General features: G+C 47.9%; 1 protein-coding gene across 4 annotated transcripts in view; it reads left to right on the top strand.

Annotated features, from left to right (window-relative positions):
* Positions 1 to 22,906, top strand: part of LSAMP (limbic system associated membrane protein) — a 1,021,094-nt gene extending 998,188 nt beyond the window's left edge. For 3 of the 4 annotated variants that reach the window (XM_054073673.1, XM_009556979.2, XM_009556980.2), the window contains one exon: positions 15,240 to 22,906. In XM_054073673.1, the coding sequence (XP_053929648.1) occupies positions 15,240 to 15,337 (98 nt within the window). In that variant the 3' untranslated portion in view covers positions 15,338 to 22,906. The remainder of the gene's footprint in view (positions 1 to 15,239) is intronic. The other variant, XR_008451114.1, reaches the window with a different exon arrangement.
* Positions 22,907 to 25,072: the final 2,166 nt, after the last annotated feature.

The raw sequence follows: 25,072 nt of genomic DNA, 5'->3' as shown, positions 1-25,072 counted from the left end.
ATGATAAAGCAAAACCTGCAAGTGAGGAAGGCCAGGACTTCCATACCAAATGCTCCCTCCTAATCAAGCTGCCAAGGCCATCCTATACAGGTTTAGTCAGTCCTTTAAAACACTTCCCCCTCTGTCTTTGAAGTTGTTATTTTTTTTGTTTTACTGCTCCCAGTCTCCTGAGATCATCTTGAAGGACATCCTGGTGGGGCATCACTTGTGTGAGGAGCCTCCAGGAATTTGTGGTGCCCAGAACATGCAGAGAGGATTTTGAAGTGGGGGGAAGTAGAGTTTAAATACCCTGGACCTCATTTGTTTTCTCAAATCCCTTACCAGCTTCTGCAATGTGAGTGCTCAGCACAGATATTGGCGCTTCTCTCAGCATTTGCTTTTACTTTGCTGTTTGCCTTCAAAGAAACCTTAGGCATAAAAATTTCTTGTTAGACCTTTTTCTGCCTTTGAGTTGATGTTCTGAAATGTAGTCCCCAGTTCTGAAATAAGCCTCTCCTCAATGTCCAGAATCACAGCCTCCTCCCTCATTCTCCCTCAATTTCCATTTCTCTTAAGACTCTGTAACACTCCCCTGCTCTGCGGGGTTTTGAGCTTTAATTTAAGAGGAAGGTGTTTTGAGAAGGAGAGCAATGTAGTCATGCTAAGCATTGCTATCATTACTTAGCTGCCGTGGAAACATCTTGCTTTCAGGCAGGCTGGAGTCTCGGAAGCAACCCATTCAACTAAACACATGGGACTTGAATTTGATGAGGCAGTTTCCTAAAAGGCTGGTGGAGCCCAGCTGATTCAGCTCTTAACACAATTGTCCCTGGTAAATTTTCCAGCCCTCCTGATTTTGCAGCTGGGCACTCAAAATGCCCTGAAATGTCTTGTGGGATGATGCCACAACATCACATCTTCTTGTCTGCATTGTAACATCCCTTTATAATGGGATGACACAAGACCTGGCTGTCACAATGGAGGCCTTACAGCATCATCAGGTGGCTTTGCAAAATAATTTTCTTCTGGGAAATGAAGATTTGCTCATTCCACACCTGCCAACAACAGGACAAGTGATATCATTGTTGAACCTCAAAGGAGTTTGTTACATTTATTGTGCTAGCTCCATCTCTGTCTTCCACTGTGCGTTGCCCTCAGCCCTTGCAACACAGACTCCCTCCCACACGATTAGCACCTAATGTCCACACCAGAATATCTTAGCCATGCCGATGGGACTTCAAAATGCACAAGTCTTCTCAGGAGATTTGTGATGAGGGTTTACCACAGATGAAACAGGGGCTTTCTCAGCATGTTTGGTTTGAATGCCCAAGGGAGATGGAGATGCCTTGCTTTCATGAGAGCAGCACATCCAGAATTGCCCATGGGGCATCAAGTGTTGAAGTCTTTGGGGCCTGAGCAGACAAAGTCCAGCCATGGCCATCAACAGGCTGACAAAAGATTTACAGCAGTAGTGTGTTAGTAATTGGAGGAGGGGGAGGGATAGAAGAATTAACAGTCCTGTCTTTCTGCCAAAATGCATACTGATCGGAGAATGACCCTGTATGAATGTAGATCATAGCTAGTCTCCATTTAGCTGTAGCCCATGTAGCCTGTACTGTTACTAATGCCTTCATTAGGTGGGTGGGAGCTGGGGGAAAGGGGAAAAAAAAGAGGTGTTCATTTGGGTCTGATGACCAGAGTGGGAAACAGAACATCTTTCTTTCTAACACCCTTTCAGTCCTCCTCCCTTCCTATGGAGGTTATCCCTATGGAGGAGGGAGTTCATCTGTTGCACTGATCACCTCCACCCATCCTGCTCCCCTTTTGCTGTCTCTGATGCGTGGCCCTGTCAGTCCTACTGAGCTGGCAGCTCTCATGTCAGCAGGATCTGCTTTAGCAAAAGGATGAACGTCTCAATATTTTGAAGCTAAGGGAAGAAGCATGGGGAATATATCTGAGAGTACAGACTGTGAAGGATTATGAAGGTTTGCCAGCTAGGCAGTGCTGTGGCAACATTCCACAGAAACCAGCCCTCCCAGCACAGTGGGACCAGCTAAAGAATTCATCCATCTCTGGAGTTACCTTCCCTGAGGTCAGTGGGTGTTTTCTTAGCTGGGCTTCTAGGAGGGGTCAGTGAAAATCCAAGCCTTCACAGCCTTTGAAACAAATTAGTTGGCAGAGCTGGAGAAACTGTGGTATAAACTGGCCAAAATAGTCAATGTTGACTCTGACACAGACACTATGAGCAGACCAACACAATGGCCATAGGGATCAAGCATAGGAGGGCATGTTTGGACCCATGTGCGAGTCTGGTATTTTCATAAATTCTCAGGCATCCAGGGGCCACAGTTTAGCTCCTCGCTGCACAGTGATGTATGCCTGACTACTTGGAGCATGCCTCTCTCTTCCCTGAAAGTTGGCTGAGCCCCGGGCATCTGCAGCTGATAATGCCCATGACCCTGGGAGGGAAGCACAACTTGCAGCTGTCCTTGCTTTCTGCTGGTGGTGTCCAGCCAGGTTTTCCAAAGATCTTGTTCCCCATTTGGTGAGCACAGAAGTGAGTGGCACTGTAGGGTGGATGCTTAGGCAGGCCAAGCTTCTTTTGCTGCCTGGGGTTGATGTCCATCCCTGCTAAGTCTTCAGGCATTGAAAGCCAGGACCACATTGGATGCCAAGCCTGTAGGTGTTTCAGGCCAAGGGAACAGGAAGGACAAGACAGGGTGAAGGCAGAAGGCCAGCATGATATTAATTGTTCCTTGCTATTTCATAGGTACCATGCCTTTGTATCTTATTTTGACCATGTGATTAAAAATGAATAAAATCAAAATTGGAGGTGATGATAATGTCTTCCAAAAAGGGTAGTAGGAATCTAGGTGAAAAAAACATCTTAGGGAAAAAGAAATGCTCCGCAATTATCTCTACTACAGCTACTAATACTGCTCGATGGATTCTTCTGGATAGCAACAGACAGTTTCTGATTGCCTAAAAAAAACCAACAAAACAGTTTGCTTCTTCCCCTCAAAAAGCATAAAGAAAAGAAACAGCTTTCTTGAAGAAAAAAGAGAGACACGGGGGGAAGAGAGTGAAATGGCTTTATTGCTTGATCTGTTTCTGTATGTTTTGTTCATTAATTTTAATTTATATTGATTTATTCCAAAATGAGCCCTGGGTTGCATATATTTGCATAACCCTCTCCAGTAGCAATGCTATGGAGAATCCAACTAGTGAGGGAGAGCAGCAGCAGAGGGTAGAAACTGAGACTGCAAGCTCCAGAAGGATATTCCTCTGAGCTGGGCTCTTGCATTGGGATAGGGAAGGCATTTGAAGGTCTGTTTAGTCACAGGTGTGGCTTCGCATTAAGGCAGAACAGCCTTGCAAAACAGAGGTTGGGGCACAGCAGTCAGGTGGGAGGGTGGAGGCTGGGTGAAACCAGTAGGGGAAAAAGCACACAACTGCACTGCAGAGATTAGAAACAAACCCATGGAAGAGCAACTGCCGTGGAAAATCAGTTGTCCAGTAGGGACACTGATAGTGTCAGCATTGTAGCATGGACAGATTACCCTGCAGAGCAGAGCTCAGGCAGGCTATAACCCTCCTGAGACAGATATCCTTAGCCCGGAGGATACTCATAACCTGATACCATCTGTAAGTTAGATGAGTTTCTGAAGCCAGCAACTGAACCTTTCTCCTTAGAGAAGATGAAGGCAACTTACACTCACTGCACAGCAGGTGTACCTAAATCCTTGCTCTCTCCCTCTTGCTCTCCTTGCTTCCTGTGTTGAGCTGCCAGCCAGGCTGACTGGGACTGAAGTGTGGAGGGCAGCAAGCAGGAGGATGAGGAACAGCCACTGTGGTCTTGATTTAATCTTTGTGCACAAGCAAAAATTCCTCTCAGCCCTGAGAGAAAATGACCAGAGGGTAATTCCCACCTTCATCCTCCTCCCCCTTCCATTTCCAATGTAATCCACTCAAAAATTTGCCTAACAAATTGGCCTCCCCTCTGGTTATTGTCCCAAATGAACAATCTCTCCATTCACTAACCCATGACGGTAAGTTGGTTTGGGAAGCAGGAGGTTTATCTTCCCAGCTCAGGCACTGCGCTGGGCCTGCTTGTGAACCGGTTGCCATTCAGTGTCTGCTCTGCTGTTGATAAAGCACACTACACATGGCTGGGCTTGCATGATTAATACAGCTGTCTAAGTGTTCTCTCTAAAAACAAAAACAACAAGGAGAAGGGAGGTGTGGGTTTTGGGAGGGAGGGTGTGCACAGGGAAAAAGCCAACCATTCCAAAGAAATCAGGCTTGCAGAAAAAGCAGAGTGCTCCTGGCAGGCCTTCCCTCCCATGGGTGAGCAGGTCTGTCAGCAGAGGTCCCCTGCGAAAGGGAGAGGCCCGGTGGCAAGGTGAGCAAAGGAAAAATGTGCTTGGCCCTTTCCCATCATTGCCTGCATGGCCCTCTGCAATTTGGGGAATGAGTGCACGGACAGGAGCAAGGGGTCAGGCCATGGAGAAAGGCGTGCTATAAGCAGCCTAGCTTCAGTGATGTCTGGCCAGGCAGCCTCGATGGTAGGTATTACAGATATGCGTGCTTACTGATAGATGAGTACACTTCCGAGCTAGATCATCTTTGCACTGTATGCACACACTCCATGCTCAGAGGCAAATCCCACAGTCACTGAGCAATTTTCAGGTACCCTAGAACATCTATCTAAAGGATGAACTGAAATAGATGCAAGTATCTTTTCTGTTGCCCCAACTCATCCAACTGAAGGCCAGCTCGGCTGCCTGTTTAAGCTGTTATTAACTTTCCCTTTGCAATTACTGGTCTGGGAATAGGCTGCAGAAAGCCAGTATGGCTTTCTGGTCCAGCTTTTCCCATGCCTGGGCCAGACATTAAAGCCATGTTTGCATGTTTGCATAAATCCATGTAAAGCAATGTTTTGCATTAAGGTGACCAATAGTCTTATTCTGGAATTGCACATACATGCATGTATATGTACTTAGATGAGAACTACAGGTGACACAAAGTAGTATTTACTTAGACACAAGCTTTGGAGACACACCAGTCTGTGGGCCCAGATTGACTCCCATGAAATTGCTAATTCACTGGTACTCCGAGAGAAGCACAACAGTCTTGTTTATACTCTTCCCATGATGTAGGTCCCATACTTCTCATTGTTGAGAAGCAGACCTTGTCAAAAGCTAGCTAAAACATCCTCCTAGCTTTTTACACTCCTGGGTAAGGAGGGATGGGGACAAGGGTTGATCTCTGCTGAGCTCACTCCAAGGAGTCCCCAGAGAGGAGTGGTGGCCCTAAGAAGACCTCAAGGACAGGTGGCAGGGTGCTATTCTGCAGGTACTAGAGGAGAAGGACAGGAAGGGCAGAGGCAGTTATACAACTGCATTTCAGTACCAGAGCAGCCTCGAGCATGCTGGTCATGCTTTACCCTAATGTAGTTCTCTTTCTGCTCCTGTCTCCTTTCCAGTCACTTATTGGTGTATCCCCTCCCTCTTCATTTATGTTCACAGCCACTCAGATATTTCCTGTGCCAAATATCCAGCATAGCTTGTGGAAAACCATAGCAGGGATGAAGTGGGTAAACAGACAGACATAAAGCTGATGAAAATATTAATTTTTCAAGAGGTTCCAGAGCCTCTGATTAGCAAATCTGCTTCCTAGGATTGTGTGTCCTCTGCATGAGGGGAGCTATGCTATTTGTTCTCCAATGGGATGCCAGACTGTGTGCTGGCATCACCTTTGGTCTGCTGTGCTGTGCATATGTGCTTGAGATGTGAGCAGGGACGGGATTTCCATATCTTAGAAAGGTGAAAAGCAGTAAAAGCTCAGATCTTCCCTGTGATGGCCCCCGAAAAAGTCTGTGCTGTGTATTTTTGGGATGTTTTGCTTGTAGGATGAGAGTCTTCAAATAATGATTTGAACACAAAGCACTTTTAAGTAACTAATTTTGTATCAGTAGTTTGCCAAATGTGGTCTTTTTTAAAAAAAAATATTTCCTCCAGCTGCTCAGGGGGTGGGAAGAATGGGAAAACTATTTTTCAGCTGTGAGAAAACCTTGTAACTTTCTGATATCTACAGGACAGGTCTGGTGATGAAAGATCTGTGTAACCTTGAAACATAGACGGTGTTCTAGCCACCACTAGCCTCACTGGTCAGGATAGAAGTTCAATTCTAGATTAGAAGTACTGTAAACCAGATCCAGGATAAATTATGTAGGCAGACAGCTCTTGAACACCACGACCTTCTCAGAAAGACACTGAGAAATACAATTTCTGGGATATTGTTTAGACCTTAGGGAAGGATGGGTGCGCTGCATTACAGAATGAATCGTCACCAAGATGTGAGGTATGATAGATGAGTACTTAGTATACCACGAATGAGCTCTAAAACATGAGGAAGAACTATTCAGTGCTAAAAAAGGATGAGCAAATTCTGAAATACATTAAACTGTATGCTAAGATTGATAGACACCAGGGACATTTCCTTAATCTTGTCGGAGAGTGGTTGGAGGGCATCCTTCCTAGTTTACACAGTGGTACTTGCACGTCTAGAAAAGCCAGCCTATTGCCACTGCAGTCACAGTCAAGTTTTAATTACAGGTAGAGAGAATGGGGTACAAGTAGGTAATCAACAAAGAAGTCTCAATGTTAAGAACAGGGAGTGAAAAATAGTGTCGTCTTCTCAATGGGGAGAGGGAAGACAGGAAAGTAGTAAGAAAAAAGCCCCAAATGAACCCTGGTAAGTAGAAGCTGCTAATCCCTAAAGCCTCAGAGTAGAGTGCAAAGCCCTGGAAGAAAGAAATTAATAACTTCCAAAGTATGACCTTGAAAATGGAATTAACAGTATTCCTCCCTTTTAAGCCTTCATGATAATAAAGATTTCATCTTCTGAAGCCCTGGCAAAAGAGTCAACAGACTAGAAAAATTACTTCCTGCTGGGGAGCTGACAAGTGTAAAACCTAAGACCCTTCCAGGCCCCGGGGGATGAGATGACAGAGAGAGACCTGTATAGTGCACTTACCCTTGCACCTTCTCCTTCAGAGGTTTTTTTTCATTCCTCTCTCATTTTTTGGTCCTCTTCTTTGCTCAAGGAGCAGGACTCCAGCCTCCACTGTACATAGAGTCAGCCTGTCACGAGCATGGAGCCCAGAGCTGCTCAGGGTGGAGAACACCTGGAAAAATAGCAGGCCAGCTCTACTTGGTTTACTATCATTTCTTCCTTCCCATCACAGACAAGTCCTCCCAGCCTGTTCTGTGCGTCCTCCTGGCCTTCCATTTAGAAACTTCTGGGAGCTGATTGTCCTCTTACACTAGGTTATATCTTACCTTTGGCAGATTTCCCAAAGTAGATAAGGAGCCTGTAGTTCTCTGATGCCCTTTGAAACTTTCCCTGTGGGCTCTCCTCCATCAGCACTGCAGATACGTCAAGCCCTGGAGTCCTGTTAATGTTAAAGCTGGCACCTGCTGTCTCTTCCTATCTCCAATTTGATTTACTCACATGATGAGACCCAGGACCCAGCAGAATATTATAGACTGACAAATGTGAGTGTGAAACACTTATGGACGAGAAATACATTTGTTTTTTCCTTGCATCTCAGATGACCCTTTTTAAAGGTCTGTGTTGGGAATCTTGAAAGTCATAGGTTTGATTTCTGCTGGCAGTGATCATGTTTCTTACAACCTTCAGAGATGCATCTCTATGCAACAAGTGGACTTGTGGATTTGCTGACAAGTCTGGCCTCGTTTGCCTGTTCTGCAAGGGTTACACGGCATGGCAGGTCAGCTTCTATCCTCCTCTCTTGTGGGCTCCTTCAGGGGTTCTGAAGGTTTTGCAAAAGGGAGCTGGAGAGAGTGAGGGGAGGGAAGGAGTATCTCTGTAGAAGTATAATGGGCTAGAAACTTCACCACCACCCTCTGCAACCTCTCCTTCTTGCTGCTGTACTGGGTAGATGCCTGGCTTTTGATGGGCATGAGCAACCACCAGGTCAGACCTGCAGTTTTACCGAGGATGCTGCTGTATAGTGGCTGTGGAGAGATGTGGACAGATGGGATCAGATTCTGTGCCAGATAAATGTGGTCGTACTGGGCTGCCTCGGGCAGAAGCGGCTTCGAGCATGCAGAGCTGCTCCTCTTTGTTTTCTTTTCTCCCATGCCGGGGGGGTTGGAACTGGATGGTCTTTAAGGTCCCTCCCAACCCAAACCGTTCTATGCTTGTATTCCCAGTCGGGAGGCTCGCCCGGGGTTGAGGCGGGTCTGGTGAGCACTCGGGATTTCGTTTTTCCTCGGCCTTCGGCTGCCACCTCGCGGGGAGAGGCGATTCGGCGGCAGGGATGCAGAACAGAGGCTGCCGGGGGTGGCTGCCAGCCAGGGAGTTCGTTCAGGGCATCCGGAGCGTGAGCGGTGCACGCCACGGGGCTCAGCATCCCTTCGCATCCTGCTCGTGTTCTCTCTCGCACCTGTTTGTCTGCATTTGAGCTTCACCTGGCACCACGTCCATGCCTAAACAGCTCTATAGGAGTCCTCATTTTGTAACCTGTATGTCTGACCCGGGCTGGTACTGACTCCTTGCCTTTGCATTCCTGGTGCTAACTCCCTCTTCCCATAAACAGCATAATTTCCCTGTACCCGCCTCTCTCCCACCATCCCTGTGTCCATATGCCTGATTTGGTTTTAATTCCCTCACGTCATCTCCCCTTATTCCAGGACCTGTTCTCATTATGTATCCAACCTGCATGCTCACATCAGCTCCTATGTTTCCCCATCCTTACCCTTGCTGACATCTCCTCCTTTTGCTCTCTTTAGTGTCCTGAGCTTAGCATGCCCATATTGCCATTCCAATAGAAGGCCTTCCCTGGTATCCTTTCCTGTTCTGTAATCATGTATTGGTACAGATGTAAAGCTCATCATATTGCATCTGTACGTATTATTCTCTTCTTATATCCCTCATCACAGGGACCTTTTCTTATTCCTTTGACCTGATACAATCTTCCTTCCGTATTTTACACCTTCTCATGCAACTGCCAACCCCAAAGGAACACCATAGGCTTTGCAAGGCCAAAGCCACTTGTGAGGCGGGGTGGGTACAGGGCTCCCGAGGAGCCTTCTGACCTTGGTCTCTGCTGCTGAGGCTGTGTTGCAGTGCCTTGTAGCACTATAAATTCAAGGCTTCAAGACAGGGAGGATAAGGGCTCTTTTATTCATCCCACAAAGACCTCAAAAGTCTGCTCCCCTCTTGGTGATTTCTGCAGCTAGCCTTATCTCTGGAGGTATAGCCTGTGCCATAGAGGATGCACCAGTTGCAGTCTCAGTTGCTTAGGCCCTGGGGGGGGGGATCATGCCAAGTCCTCTCACAACTAAACTGTGCTTCCTTCAGCTGCCTAGGCAGCATCCACCAAGGGCTCAATAACAGCTGTACCTCAGGTTTGGTGGGAAGACTTGCAGCTCTGCTATTCAGGACTTGAGCGTTCAGTGGCCACTAGTCTCTTGCCACTGGGTAGCTTCTTCCTTAACAGTTCCCTTGACTAAAAGCTCTTCTCTCTCTTTCCAAGGAAGATCTGAACACACCCCAGCTAATTCTTCCCACACTGAGCACTTTCCTTAGCCTGGCCTTCCTGTTGTTCTCAGCAGATGAGACCGCAGAGCAAGGAGTGATTGAGACCATTTTCATCTAGCCAGTTCAGGTAGCAATTAGTGGTGGCCAACGTGCCAGACTTTGTGTTAATGCCAAGGTCCTAAAGTCACAGAAGAACAGAACTCCCAAATTTAATATGTGGCCATAAAATCACTGCTGGCAGCCACTCTGCTCCCTAAAAGTAGAGAGAGGCTGTGGATATGGATGTCTTCAGGCACTTCAGAAATAACTGGACAATAAAAAAATGAATCTGTCAAGGAGTACAGGTTCTGCTGGCTCAGGAGGACTCCTAAGCACCTGAGAGGCGTATATGATGCCATGCTGGCCATGTTCTCCCAGGTGGCCCCCAGCCCAGCACCTGCAGGGGACAGGACTGAAGGTTAGACAAGACTCTTGGACTGACTCTTGGTTTGCTGTGAATGTGCACAGCCCTGTGTTTTTACCCTCAAAACCATCCCACACAAGCCCCACCACCCTTCTGGCCATGTCTTTTCCTACACTCTTAACAGGAATATGAGCAGTTTATGAGCCATCACAACCACACATACACATCAAAGCATTACAGCTTGCCATTTGAGCTAGCATATGTTCCCATGCCCTCCATGGTGAAACCTGGGCTAGCCTAGCTTCCAGCCAGGGAGGAGCAAGTGTAGCAAGCCCAGCTGTGCTATGTCAGTTGTGTGGCATGCCTAGGACCTGTGAAGGCCAAAGCACTGACTCACTAAGGTTGTCCCAGTAAAGCCATTAAGATGTGTGACACAGCAGCGAGGTCACAGTGGCACGACTCTCTCTTTCCTGTGGTTTCATTTAAGGACATGGCTTGGTTTACCCTGCTTTGGAGAGAGGGGTAGGTCATGGTCCCCTTCAGCCCTAAAAAAGCTACAGTTCTCTAAATCTCGGCCAAGGCTACCTTATGCCATGACACCAATGGAAATCACCCATGCTGAAAGTGTGGCAAAGATGAACCCTTGGAAACTTGGGGTGCAAAGTCCTCTGAGGTTGTTGCAGCAGTCAGGCACTGTGGCAAGGGTCCACCTGCATCTGCACTGGTTATCTAAATGTCTCATTATTTGGAACAAGGAAGAGAAGTGCAGTTGGCTTGTCCTTGCCAATTTTCTGACTGTTCCTTCTTGATTTGATTAATGTCATTGGTCAGCCGTTTGGAGTCAGAGGTCCCTTAAGGGTTTATTTTTGAGATGCTGCCATATATTCATATTAACTCATCATCATCAGAAACCCAATTTCCTTCCCTGACTGTGGTGGAAAAAATCCCCTGTCAAAGCTATTGCGTGGTCATGAACTCTGGAGTTGTTGCCAAATTGCAGAGGAATGATTAGCCTGAGAGATTAGCTTGCAAAGGAAGCTCCCAGAGTCAGGCTCAAGGTTACGAAAATGGGAAACTGCAGAGAAAGCACCACTTGTTTGCCAAAGCCCCCGTGCCCGCTGAAAGGGTCCCTTCTTGGCTTTTAGCGCCAGGGCGGAGGCGGCTGGGTTTTGAGCCGAGGGCACGGAGTCCGTGAGCCCATGCCCAGGCCGAGAGAGGCAGGGAAGCGCGGGAGGGGGAGTGTGTCTCACGGAGGTTTGCTGGGACTCTCCTCGGCTCTCCCGGGGATGCTCGCTCGATGCGGGATGCGGGATGCAGGCGGCACTGCGCGGCTGCGCGGGCGGCGGCGGCCGCCAGGGGGCGCTGGAGACCGCGGCTCCGCGCACTGCTGCAGCGGCTGGGGGGGATGCAAGGGGGCGAGGCTGCAGCTGCAGGGGCTGCAGTGGTGATCGGGGGGAGGCACCTGCGCGTCCGGGGGATGGGGGGTGGAGGGAGCTGTGGGCATGGGGGGCGACTGTGTTTGCACTTGTGTGAGCAGGGAGTCTCGGTGTGTTTGCACATATGTGAACAGGGGGAGGAAGGTGTGTTTGCTTATGTGAGCAGGGAGGGTGGGGTTTTTTGCACGTGTATGAGCAAGGGGAGCACAATATGTTTGCATGTGTGTGAGCAGGGAGGATGGGTGTGTTTTCATGCGTGTGTGCAGGGTGTTTTTGCACGTGTGTGAACAGAGGGAGCAGAATATGTTTGCATGTGTGTGAGCAGGGTGTGTTTGCATGTGTGTGAGCAGAGGAAGTAGAGTGTGTTTGCATGTGTGTATGCATATGGGGGGATTGGACATGCATGCCCACATGTGCATGTATATGTACATGCATGCACCTGTGTGGTGGGCTGGGTGTGCTTTGCAAGTATGGGTTGTTGGAGTGGAGACTGTGTAGGTGAGTGCATGTTTGACATGATAAACACATGCCACTGCAGGGGGCTAGTGTGCTTCTTCCAGGGTGGACATTCACCTGCAGGCTTGTGGATTCCTCAACTCCCATCTTAGAGGCATACAGGGACCACAGCAGCACGCACACACAGAGACGCACACACAGAGACACGCACACACAGAGACACACACACAAGTCATCGTGCAAACACGGGATGTCTCAGCCTGGGAGACTGCAGCACAGCAATACCTCAGTATAGTGATACCCCAGTGTGGCTAGGAGAGAAGACTGAAAGCAATAGAGTGAATGAAAACAGATACTATGTCCTGCTCAAAATCTCACTCAAAAATTAATATTTTGCTTTCTGCTAATATTTTCACTCTTTCTTTTACGTTTGAGCAATTAGTGTGTCCCCCAGCCCAAATTCTCAAAGTTGTCAAGATTTTATCTTGTGATTGAACTGTAACCTTCCAACATCTTTGCAATCTGTGTGACAATAAATGCAGCATAAATGACGTACTTCAGCTGGCTCTGTTGTAAGAGGCAGAGATTACATGTGGTTTCCAGGGTTATGTGCAGGGTCTGCAGCAGCTTTGAACCACGCTGGCTCCCAGGCCTCCCAGTCAGCCTAACCCAAAACCCTCACAGCAGCACACAGCCCGCTGGTGCAAACAACTGCTGGTATTAGTGTGTGGTAGTGTGCAGAAGATGATCAGGATGGCACTTGGAAAGGCTTCTGTGGCCAGTCCTACCACATCACTGATACATGCAGAGGGCTTAGCAGGAAAACATGGGGGTGTAAAACTTTCACCATTTTTCGGCTGTGGAGGTGGTAGTCTGGGCTTGTCAGGTATTCTCAAGTATATGCACACAAGCTGAAGGAGAGAAGCAGCTGCTGTAACCCTCTTCCAAGCCCATCATCACACTGTGCCTTATGTGTCCTCCCTTACACCTAGGTATTGCAGAAGCTCATCGCTTTACCGTACCGTAGTATATAATGCAGTGCCATGGCGTACCATACCATACCATACCATACCATACCATACCATACCATACCATACCATACCATACTATACCATACCATCATACTTCTGTCCCCAACTCGCACCAAACACATAAACCCTAAGCCATGCACTTAGACGTATTAAGGCAGGAGTATCCTGCCGAAGCAAAACATACTCTTCCTCTGCTTTGCCAGGGGTGCATTGCACTCCTCTGTGGGTATGTATGCCTTTGCTCTGATTGCATCTACACCCCAGAAAAGTGACAAGGAGGGGGTTTGTTGCCACATATGTATGTATTATATACATGTCCATGTGTGTGCTAGACAAATGGCACTTTAGCCAGACAGTGAAAATGTAATGGCTGAAAATTTCTTGTGGGGCAACCCACACTTCCAAGTGTGTTCTTGCTGGGACAGAGGATTCATGTGTTCGGACATTTTCACTGCCAATATGGGATGCAAATGATTCCAAATAGCCTCCTTTCAATTATTTGACTGTAAAAGATGCTTTCTCTGAAACGTAGATCAAGTAGTTATAGCTGAACTTAGACTTGTTCCTGAGCTCAGAGGATGGAAATAAGTTCCTGTCATCCAAACAAGGAGTGAAAAACCAGTGCTGTAGGATTTGTGTGACAAGCCACAAAAGACAAACTGAGAAAAGAATCCATAGATGGGATATAAATTTTCCACACAATTCAGCACATACTTACTTAATAATGAAAGAATAGAATTGGGGCACAAATAGCTGATCTAGTATGTGATGGGCTACATTAGGAAGAAATCCCATAAATGACAGTACTACAGAATTTCAGGGGCTCTGGGTAACGTCCTCAGATTTGCTGCCTTTTAGTCACCAGGTAGAGTTTAATAGTGACTCTGCTGCTCAGCAAGCCTGTGGCACCCATGTTCCACCCAGCAGAGATGGGCTCTCTGCCTGGTAAACTCTGCAAGTTGTGAGAGAGTAGTTGCACTTCAGTCCCATGGGTCTCTCCTGAACAGTGCATTTTTTTTTTTTTGGCTCCCACCCTGCTGTTAGAAAAAGCTCTTCTTGGTTGTTAGCATTTCTTCTTTCTTCCACAGCAGGATCAGTCCCAATATAGAGACTGATCTCCACCTCTGCACTTCAGCATCTTACTTCACCCTTTCTGTGTAAAACACTGCATATACACACACATATATGTATATGGGTGTATGTATGTGTATGTGTACAGGTACATGTACATATATATGTGCATATGTGTATGCATATACACATATGTGTGTGTATATATGCATACACTTATGTGTACATATAATGATGAGTATGTGTTCACAAAATCATAGCTGTGCACATCTCCCTGCATCATTAAAAAGAAAAGGCTGCGAAAGCTTGATAATACAGGGTGGATTTTAAACAGCATCTCTGCCTTTAAAACCATCCAGAAAAGGGAACCCATAAATGAGAGGATGAATGAGAAGATGTCAGGAGTGTTAGCACTTAACATTCCGGGAGCGAGGCTGCATTATTTGTTGCTGCGGCAGAGCACTCCTCCCAGCCCCCTCTGATAGCACCCTGGGGAAGCACGTACCCATGCATGCATGTTTGTTTCTACCTTTATGAAAAAATCAACCTTCCTGGCACACCATGCACCCTCACCCTATAGGTGTCGTGCGGCAGGACTATAAACACAACAGCGAAGCCTTCCTCCAGCCCGATTAAGAAATAAATAATTGCGGTGTAGCCTCTGGGAAGGGAGGCATCCGCTGGTTGGGCCCATGTTTTATTGATCAGACTGCTGTGATGAATCAGCCCTTGCGGAGCTGCTGTCTGTCTGCAGAAAGGCACTGACCACCACGCAGAATTACAACAAGCCCTGGCATCCCAAGGCCACTGCCAGGAAGGCAGCAGAGCAGGGAGATGCAGGGCTGGTGGCCAGGGGTGCTCTGTATGAAGGTGTGAGCTATGCCCCACACCAGGTGGCTAGCGGCTCCTGGCTGGAGGCATGGCAAGGGATGGGACTAGATGGGATGGCAGGCAGGGCTGAGCTTTCCCAGTTGTTCCAGGCCCTGTTTCTCCAGCCTGGGTGTTATTTAGGGAGAGCCACATGCTGTTGGAGCATTGGGCAAGAGGGGAGGATGCTGAGGAGCTCATGGGCGTGCCAGTTGGGGAGCGGGTGTGCGGGAGGTTCTGGTTGCACTGGATGGAGCTCACCCAAGCGGAAAAGCAGCTGTGCTCTGCAGGCCTGGCCTGCTGCCACTGGAGCAGCCTGGGAGCAGCCTTGCCTCAGCAGCAACACGCGATATTCCTTTGCAACCCCTTTCTCATCCACCTGTGTGTAATCTTGTCTTCTTTTCTCTCCCTTCTCGCACTCTGCAGGACCCGGCACAGGGAGAGTAGACAACGGCTCCATGAGTTTGGCCGTCCCACTGTGGCTGCTGGCAGCATCCCTGCTCTGCCTACTCAGCAAATGTTAATACAAATCAGAATTAAAAGTAATAATAATAATAATAATTAAAAAAAAACAACACAACAACAACACACAAAACAAAACGCGTTATACAGGAGACAGAGCGAAGAGAGGGGAGAGAGAAAAAAGGGTGGAGGGAGAGAGAGAGAGGACTGTTTCTTTCACAACTTTTGTGTGTTCAGGAGCAAAGAGGGGGGAGAAGAAAAATTACATCAAAGAAGACTAAGCAACATTTAATCTGAAAACTGACAAGCCGGCTGTAGAATCACCAACTGTCTAGGAGGCAATACGAACGAAGTGAGGGAGAGAACGGGGCACCAGCAAGGATTATGTTGCCGGAGGATGCTGCAGTGTAAACAATACAACAATACCCACAAAGCCAATTGAACAGAAGATCTCTTTTCTTTTCTCTCCTCCTTCCTCTTTTCCATACTCCCTCACCTTCCTTCCTCCTCTTTCTTTCTTTTGTAGAAAGAGGTCTTTGCTTCAATGTCTATAGCCACTTAACTTTTTGGATGCCCTGGGTAATTTTTGTGAGCTGATGCTCAGCCAGTTCATACTTTAGAAAACAAAAACAAAAAAAAATGCAAAGGAAGAAAAGGAAAAAAAAAAAGCCACAAACCAGAACAAGTCACTTGAAGCTCTCTGCATACTGGTGTCCTTGGAAGAACCCCTTCCTCTCTTCACCCTGCACTCCTGTGCACCCAGACCTTGCTAAAGACCTTTCCTGCCTCCTCCTTCATAAAACATTGCACTCGCTTCCCTGAACTAAAGCCGTGTCAGCTATTGAAAACATTATTTTCTTTTCTTCCCTTTTTTTTAATCCTCTTCCTCTCCCTCCTCAATTTGACCAAATGTCTTTCTCTTTCTCCCGTCTATGCCTGTGTGCGTGCGTGCATGCATGTACGTGTGGCTCTTGCTCCGTCTTCTCTCTCTTTCTCTTGCTCTCTCTAAGCATGCAAAAGGAATGGTCCATGTGTACATATGCTCATCCTGCTGTAGATAATGTCCTGCCTTGTAAGTGTGAGACAAGATGCTGAGAGATCACTCAGGCAGAGAAGAGAGGTGAGGAGAGAGGGGCAGCTGCAACACAGGTTCCTATGGTGTTCCCTCTCCAGTGCCCTCACTGGCTTTTTTGACTCCCGGCCACCTTGCTTGCAAGAGTCAGTCTGCACCCTTCTTTAGCCTTTTTGTTCTTTTTTTTTCTCACCCACCTGCAACGTGTCTGGCTCTCATCCTCCAAGTACAAGCATAGAAACCCTTGGTACGCATGAGTGCTTGTACACGCACATGGGAGTGTGCATTTGTCCAAATAAGCAGAAGAAACCAGGACTGTTCTTCAGCACTACGAAATGCAGAAGGCGGCCACTCACTCCTCCTGGGAGGGGAAGCTGGGCGGGTGAGATGTGAGCGATGAGATCTTGGACATTACAGAGGAGCCATTCCTGTTGGTGTAGTATATGCATAGGAACAACGCCTCGACATGAAAACCACAAGCTGGTCATTCCTAACTGTTTTGGTGGTCATGTAAAAACACAACCAATACTCTTTTTTGCTGTTATTCTTACTGTCCTACCTGTTATAAAAGGAAACTTATGATATGTAAGGGTGAGAGAGCATGTGTGTGCGCACGCACCTGTGTGTATTGTACACCACTGCTACTACAAAGCTCACTTTGCAAATTCCACCTTTGAAACAAATTGGGTCAGAAAATGTCCAGGATCTGTGAATGTAAGAGGAAGAATTTCAGGTCCAAAATCCTGGGCTTATAAAGAAGGAGCTTAAAGTGTTGCAGCAAAGAAGCAGGCAGCATGATTGCCATTGCTCTTTTATCATCTGGAGGGTGTTGGTCTTGCTGGAGAAGGCTATTGCTTGCCAGCCATCACCCTTGCCATAGCAGAAGTGCATACAGAGGTACCAACAGGAGGAACTGATGCTCGAGTGGGTGCTGAGCAAGGAGAAGGAGAGAACAGGCAATGAGAAACAGCACTGAGAAAACGCAGCATGGTGGCTGGAAATTGCTACGCCAGCAACAGGTCTGCTGCAGGATTCAGGGTGAACAGTGAGAGAAAGGAAGCCAACAGTCATATGCTCTGGCAGCTGCAGTGCATGTGTGCCGGCAGGGGCAATGGGGAGAAGACTCCTGTGTTTCCTGTCCTGTCACAAGCCCTAGCATTCACAGTAGCAAAGATGTTAAAACACAGGATTTATCAGGTAGCCACTTAGTTTGGGGGGAAAGGGATGTAAAGGGAGGAACTTGAGTTAGCCCACAGGAGTCTAGTGAGCATCCCGCAACTGTAGTGTTTTACAGGTGCTTGGTGTCACTGAGCTGATAAACACCAGCAAACTCACCTTTTTTGTCTTTGCCCTGTGGATTAGTGCAGTAGCAGCACGCTTGGCAGTCATGCTCGCATGGTCTTGAAGGCAAAGGGGAAACAGCTTGGGCTTGCAGCCCTGTGGCATGCAGGAAAGGATGCCCACCAAGTGGTCTCTTACTAGGGAGGAAAGTGGGAATTGCTGCTTGTGAGCCCATCACGATCTGTGCATGTCTGGGGCACGCTCCACCAAGGCCTCTGCTTGCTGCTCAGTGCGGTGCTTTCACCTTGCACTGCGGCACTGCTGGCGCCTGCCTCCTCTCTGCTGAGCTCAGCTCTTTCAGGCAGCAGGAGGCAGGCAATTAAGCAGGCAGTCAAGGGCTCCTCTCAGGCAGTCAGAATGAGTGAGGAAATATTAGTGAGACACGAGAGGCTGAGTTTGAGTGATGTCAGACTTGCTATAGATCTGCTGTGGATTTGGACGGTGGTAAATTATGTTCCCCACACTCCTCCAAACCCCAAAGCCATACCTGGGAGTGTTTGTACCCTATTGCAAGAGGAGTGAGCTGGGCAATTGGCTCTTGAAATTTGCCCCAGGCATTCAGGGATACACACCCTCTCACTTCTGAGACTGGGTGGTCGTTGCTGGGATTTGTGCATCTCCTTTGGAGACTGGCATGCTGCAGCCCAAGGAAAATATGCCCTATATCCTTCAGAGCATTCAAGCACCCCAGTCCTCGTGCCATTTCCATCAGGAAAGTCATGCCATTTGGTGTCTTTGTGACAACTTTGGATTTCCTGCTGCAACAGGCAACACCCACCCTGGTGAGCTGCTGCTGGTCCCAGAAGCCGGGACTGGGAGCTGTACCCTCTCCAGCACACTGGCACAACAGAATGCACTTTATCACTGGCATTTCTTATTCTTGAGGCTGTGCCTGTGTCTGGGTTTGTTGTCAAGGCTTGTTATGAGGAGGTGGGCAGCCAGCAGTGACTTGAGGCTGTTCCTCAGGGCTGAGTCAAGACCATCGTTTCCTTTAGGTTGAAGCCTCTGTTTGATGTCATCCTGGCTACTGTTGTAAGGTCTGTCCCACGTGTTGTCCTCTGCACATGTTGCTAGTGCTGTGGGGTCACTCCTAGGCATGGGGTTCACACACATCAGAGCCTTTTGGTGTGATTGTGGTCACAAGTCCCAGCACCTCGTTGTCTCACATCTTTTTTGGTTTGAAGGAGCTTTGAGGGGATTTTTTTTCAGATGCATGGAGGCTTATGGTAAATAAGAGAAATATATTGCTGAAAACAAGACAGCCTTTTTTTTTTTTTTTCCAAGCCCTCTGCCTATTAGCCAGAGGAAACAGCTACAACCCTGGCTGGTGGCTGGGATCTGTTCTTGCCTGCAGAACCTGGGCAGATCTATGCCTCCATCATGTGGGTGTGACATGGGGTTAAAATCTGCAGACCTGTCTGAGAAAAGCCACAAACACCAAGTGTGCCTGTTATCTGCAGCAGTGTTGGGAGCCCCACTGGGGCTGAGAGCAATGTCCATTCATAGCAGGGCTGTGGGAGCTGTGAGTAAGCTGAAGCTTGATTTACCCCAAGAAACTAATCTTGCGAACTGCTGTACGTGTCATGGGATGCTGTGAACATGCCCCTGTGTCTCCTGATCTTGAGCAGGGATAGCTCAAAGCAGTTGTTGAAATGAGAGCCCAGATGAACATAGGAAACACAGGAAAAGTCGAAAACTTTCCACCATTCTCTTACTCCCCTTCCCCCTTTAACAGAGACGTTGCAAAGGGTTTTCTCATGTCTCAGGCCCTTTTCTCTGAAGCTGTTTCTCTTCCTCATCTCTATTCCATGTTCATGTTTCTATCTTCCTCATCCCTTTTCAAAAAGCTATGCTCTTGCTTCCTTCTGCCTCTCAGCTGGTTGGGGACTGGGGAAGATGGGAGTTTGGAATGGGACACCAGTTCCTTGAGCTTGTCAGTGTAATTGTGTTTTATTGATGGAGATTTAACATTTAGTGTTATAAAAAGAAAAGAACAAAATGAAAAAAAAAGGAAAAAAAGAATTGTATTTCTTCTACTGGTTTGTAAATATTACAAGAGTTACATGAGATGTCTGGTAATGTCCAAGCAGAGGAACAAGAAACTTAGATTTAATCTATGGCCCCATACTTGCTAGCAGATTTCTAACCCTTTTCAGATGACCGAGAGGAGGGGTGAAGGCAAGTCTTTCTGAAAGGAACTGGACAGGGGAAACGCAGCCACCCTGGGCCACATGAGCTCCATGCATGACTGTAGCATGCTGCTTGGAGCGTGTGTCTTGTTAGATGGAAAATGAAGCAGATGTCTGTCTCTGAACGGCTGGGAAGGGCGACACTGGGACACTCAAGCCGACACCTGTATCTTGGCAGTTGTGATCATTTTTGTTTGTTTGCAGCCCCACAGCTTGCGGGTGTGTTGCTCAGTGATGCACTCCCCTCCTCCCCCCTTCCCACTTTCTTCACCAGTGAAGTTGTGTCACCCCATGCTAGCACCAAGTGCATGTTAATGTGCCATTCATGAAGATTTCATTGGTGACATGCATTGTGTCGAGAGTTGAGTCTTTGCACACCTTTCTCACACCACTCACTGTTCAACACTTGGGCAGATCTCTTGTGTAATGCTACTTGCCCCACGTTTGGTCAAACTATATCCAAGCCCCACCAGCTCTTCTTAGCTCCAGGTGCATCCAGACCATGCCCCCGAGCCATCTGTCTGAGTAAATCGATTTTGAAAGTCCAAGTTCACAGCATGGACAATGTTCCTGTCAATAGCCACATAGTCTCCTGAATGAGTGGAAGCTGCACATCTGGAAGGAATTTGGGAGAGCAACAGCAAGTCCTGGTGATTCAAGTGCATTTTGGGAAGAGGATTTTGGAAGACAGAGGAGCTACTTTAGAGTCCTTCACATCTCCACCACCAGGTGAATTTTTTAGCTCAATCTTTGTGCAATCCTTTACTTCTCCCTGGTGAAGGAATCTATGGGCACAGGGAAACAGCTCTTCTCTTTCCAGCCTCTCTCACAGTTCTGCTTCCTCTCTTCCAAGCACACTGACCTGCAGCCTAAATCATCATGGTGCTTGATGTGATGTAGCAACTGACACCAAGGATGGCTAACCAAGACAGTCCTACAGAGGAGATGCTGGGGGGTGAGCAGTTCTCTCTCTCTCTCTTCTGATGGTGCACAATCTCACTGCTTCTCTGATTTGAGTACACAAAACTTACTGAGCTGGGGATGCTGAGAGCAAACTGTACCGTGGATAAAGAAAAACTTGAGGCAGGGAAGTGATGGAGAAACTGGATGCTAATTTCCAAGACGTGATGCCAGTGGAAGAGGGTAGGGATGAGTGCTGTCCGTCATCCATGCACAGAACTCTCTGGTTCATCAGTGAGGAGACCGTGGCCTCTCAATGCTAATCTTAGGGCCGTCATCCATGCACAGAACTCTCTGGTTCATCAGTGAGGAGACCGTGGCCTCTCAATGCTAATCTTAGGGTGGCTTCATTTCCAGTGAGATGCCCGGAAGACTATTTTTTTTTTTAGCTGCATGACTCCTGCTGACTAAGAGCTGTGTCACACCATTAAACCTCTTTCTCTTTTCCTTCTTGTAGCTTGCTAGAACAATGTTCAGGCAGCTGCTACGGCTCCCCTAAATTCTGCTTGGTGGTTGGCTCCCGTTAGGGCAATGTGTGGTGTTTTCTTGTTGATTCATTCACCATAACAGAAAAGCAGAAATCAGCTTGATAAGGATATGTTGGTATGGTCCTCTGTGTTTCTGTGGCTTAGGGTGTGAGGCAAGGAGACCAGCCAAGGCAGGGCTTGGGAAAAAGCAGCAGATCTCCTAAGTAGCCCAGACCAGTGGCAAGCAAAGGGTTCTTCACTTGTTGCAGGCTCAGGTTAACTGGTGCCACAGCAACCCAGCCTGCCCTGCAAGCCTTGTATAAGTGCCCAGGCAGCAGAGAAGGAAGGGGCAGTGCAAGTCAGGAGGATATGACTGCAGCACGGGTGGTGGGGCTACATGCACAGCAGGGCTCGTTAGGCAGCATGGCTGAGGAAGAGGCAGAGGTGGCATCCAAGAAGGGCCATGGCATCCAAGAAGAGCTATTCCCAGGTAAAACAGGCCCTTCCTTCCCTGCCTGTGCTTCTGGTGCATCAGGCGCTCACCACCTGGTCCGCCAGGTCATGCACACCACGCTGCTATGGGCCTTGTTGAGCAATGCAGCATGAGACCATGGTAACTCTGGCTGTGCCCCGGGAATAGGCATGTGAATGTTTCTGTACATAACATACAGTCCATGGATGGAGACAAGGAGCAAAACTACCCAGGAGCCAGCCAGTGAGGAGAGCATCTCCCCAGTGGGGCTGTCCGTCTCCGAAATTATGATGTTTGCTCCCCATTTCGGCCACACGCAGACATACACACACACACCCCTCTGCAACCTCTACCACACACATACTAGAGTAGTCGTCATGGCTACCACACAGGCGCTTGCCTTTCCCCTGCCCTCCATTGCACACACAGCCAGGCACGCACTCCTCCAATTGCTCCTGGCAGTGGCTCTTTGCCCACGCAGCTACGTGGTGACCTTCTGTGGAAACCAGGAGAAAATGTGCATGTGCCTGACCTGTGCATGCGGGAGCACACGTGTGTGCCAGGAAAGGGAGGAGGAGGCAAAGAGCAGGAACCTGCCTCCACAGTGCCACCATCACCTCCCAAAATCTTTTATCTTTCCCAGCTGGAGCCAAGTTTCATCCTCTAGACCTTGAGAATGAAGGCCAGTCCCTTCTTCTTGCTACATGGTGGGGTGGTTAGAACTCTCCTCATTAACAGTGTTATATACATATAAATATATATATATATCTATATCTTTATATCTATTTTTCCCCAGCACTGTAGACATGAGCTGAACTTCTCTTTAATGAAACGAGAAAACGGCCGTTTTATTTTTTGCCATTGGTTTGTTTTCGGAACTAGCTCTGTGAAAGAAAATTTTAAAAGCGCAAGAGTGTGTGTAAAAGAACCGATTGAAAAAAAATAACCCAACAAATGAATGAACAAAAGCCAGTGACGGAAAAAAAAAAAAAAGAAGCTTTTTATTTTTTCTTTTCTCAATGTATTTAACTTCTGTTATCTCGTTTCTGTTTCTTTACATGTATGAATGCTCTGCTCTTCTGTGATCTTAAAAAAATACAAAAAAATACAAAAATTAAATAAACGTGAAAAGGAGGTAATCTTTCTTCATTTCCCCTGTCTTCCTTGCATACCCTGATTTGTCTTCTCTCTGATCATGCCTAGTGGTGATGACTTCCCAGTGCATCTGGGCGATGTGGGCCAGGCTGCTCATTCCCCACCTTCCTTGGTGGCACAAGGTGGTACAGGGCTACGTGCAGGGCAGGGGCAAGTGGCTTAGGGCTGACGGTACCAGGTCTGTTCTAGCAGACTGGCCCTTGGGGTGCAGGGCCTGGGGATGAACAGAGCAGACTGGCTATAAACAGACGTGAACTGGGACTGTCACAAGAAGAGGAGGGACGTGAAACCTGCCCACAGCTGAGCAGCATCGGCAAAACTACAGCCCTGAAGCCAGCGCTTGCTTTCAGCTCTTGCAAATAATCACATTTTTAAATTAAATTACAGAATTGTACGTGCGTTTTTGTGTGTACAGCATGAGACAGGTTTACATTCCCAGGAAAGGAAGAGCAAGGAAGCAGATGGAACAGACAGGCGAAGGCTCGGCAGCACAGGCGAGCGTGAGAGAGGAACACCAAAAGACAGAGCATGATGGTGGAAATGGAGGAAGAGACCAGTGGGGAAGGAGGCAGGAAATGCTGGCCAGAAAACAGAGAAGCACACAGCACTGGAGATGCCAGGTCTTATGTCAAGGAGGGAGAGGGCAAATGAGAATGGAGGGGGCCTGGGGCTTGGAGCAAGGGCAGACACGGCAAGGGGCAGAGGGGCAGGACTCTCATACCATGGGCACAAACGGGCATGAAAAGGTTAGAAGAAAGAGGGCAGAAGGGAGTGGGCTGCAGAGTAGCCAGGGCAAGTTTACAAGGAAACGTGGCCAAACGAGTTAAGAAACCAAGAAGTGCCATACAAGGAGTCTGGTGAAAAGAGAAAGCAGCACCTGGGATATCTCAGCATGGTAAGAATGAAGAATGGCAAGCCCAGGACATCTACAGCCAAATCACTCCAGTGGTGGGATCTGCCCAGCAAGTAAGTGCCACCTGTATGTCACAGCCTTGCAACACCTTTCTTGTCTGGGCAGGAGGACCTGTGTTTCCTGGTGGGCTTTTTGGACACAGCTAAATGTGCTACTGCACGAGGCAGCAGTGTGGCCAATTCCAGTCCCAGGCTGTGCAGCAGGGCTAGGGCAGCTGAGAGATGCAGCCCAGGAGGGATGGAGCAGCGATGGAGCAGCATGTGCCTGCACCTGGGGAAAGGCAACCCGAATGCCATAGCAGCAGCAGGAGCCTGTAGCAGGAGGCTACGCATAGCTGTGCTCAGCTTGCACCGTAGGAGAGCCTAGCTGCACCTCTAAGAGCAAGGTTATCTCATTCTTGCACACTGCTAGAGCATAAAAAATACAACTGGACTTCTTGTTTCTGGGCCTGCTCTGCCCAGCATCTGTGTAGTACCTTCCCTGCTTCTGTTTTACTTTCTGCCTTCTCCTCTACTGCCTATTTACAGTTTGCTGTGGCAGAGACTCAACACTTATGTACGAGAGAGGGATATAGTCTATTAAAAGGTTTATCCAATTTTGTTTCTGGAACGTAACACATAGGACAAAGAAAGAGTGGTTTTCAGTAGAGTACACACTTGTTTCTTAAATTTCATGAAAATACATACAATCTCCTGTCAGAAGGTGAGCGCAAAGAGTGTGCTAAGCAGAGATAAGTCAGAAAACACTAGGTGTAAACAGGACTGTGAGCATGAATGTTACCACTCCTTTGCTATTTGAGGCTGAGAAGAAACAATGGATTATGAACCCTCCTCTGCTGTCCTCATTGTCTTCCATGGCCCTGGGAGAGCCGGGGGACTGTGGAGCAAAAGGGAGACCATGGGAAAGGCTGGTGAAGGGAGCCTCAGGCTAAGGTATGTGTGTTGTGTGGATGTGACTGTCAGTACTGAGCTTTATTGGCTGGTTGCTGAGGCTGAAACAAGCCACACTTCTGGTGCCAGACATGGATTCCACCAGCACTACCGGGGTTCTACCTCCATGTCTGCTCTCAACATACCTGGAAAAGCTGTCCCTTTTCACCTTCTCCACCTTAAAGTTGGGACTAAAAAGAAGACAAGCAAAATCCTGGCATGCACAATCTCTCTTTTCATTAACATTTTAAATGGTTATTTTTAATGGTACATTTAACTAACACTAACCTATCCATGGG

Source organism: Cuculus canorus, chromosome 1, assembly GCF_017976375.1.
Source record: "Cuculus canorus isolate bCucCan1 chromosome 1, bCucCan1.pri, whole genome shotgun sequence".
Taxonomy (NCBI): domain Eukaryota; kingdom Metazoa; phylum Chordata; class Aves; order Cuculiformes; family Cuculidae; genus Cuculus; species Cuculus canorus.
Note: the sequence above shows the minus strand (reverse complement) of the source record. Positions and strands in the feature narration are given on the sequence as shown.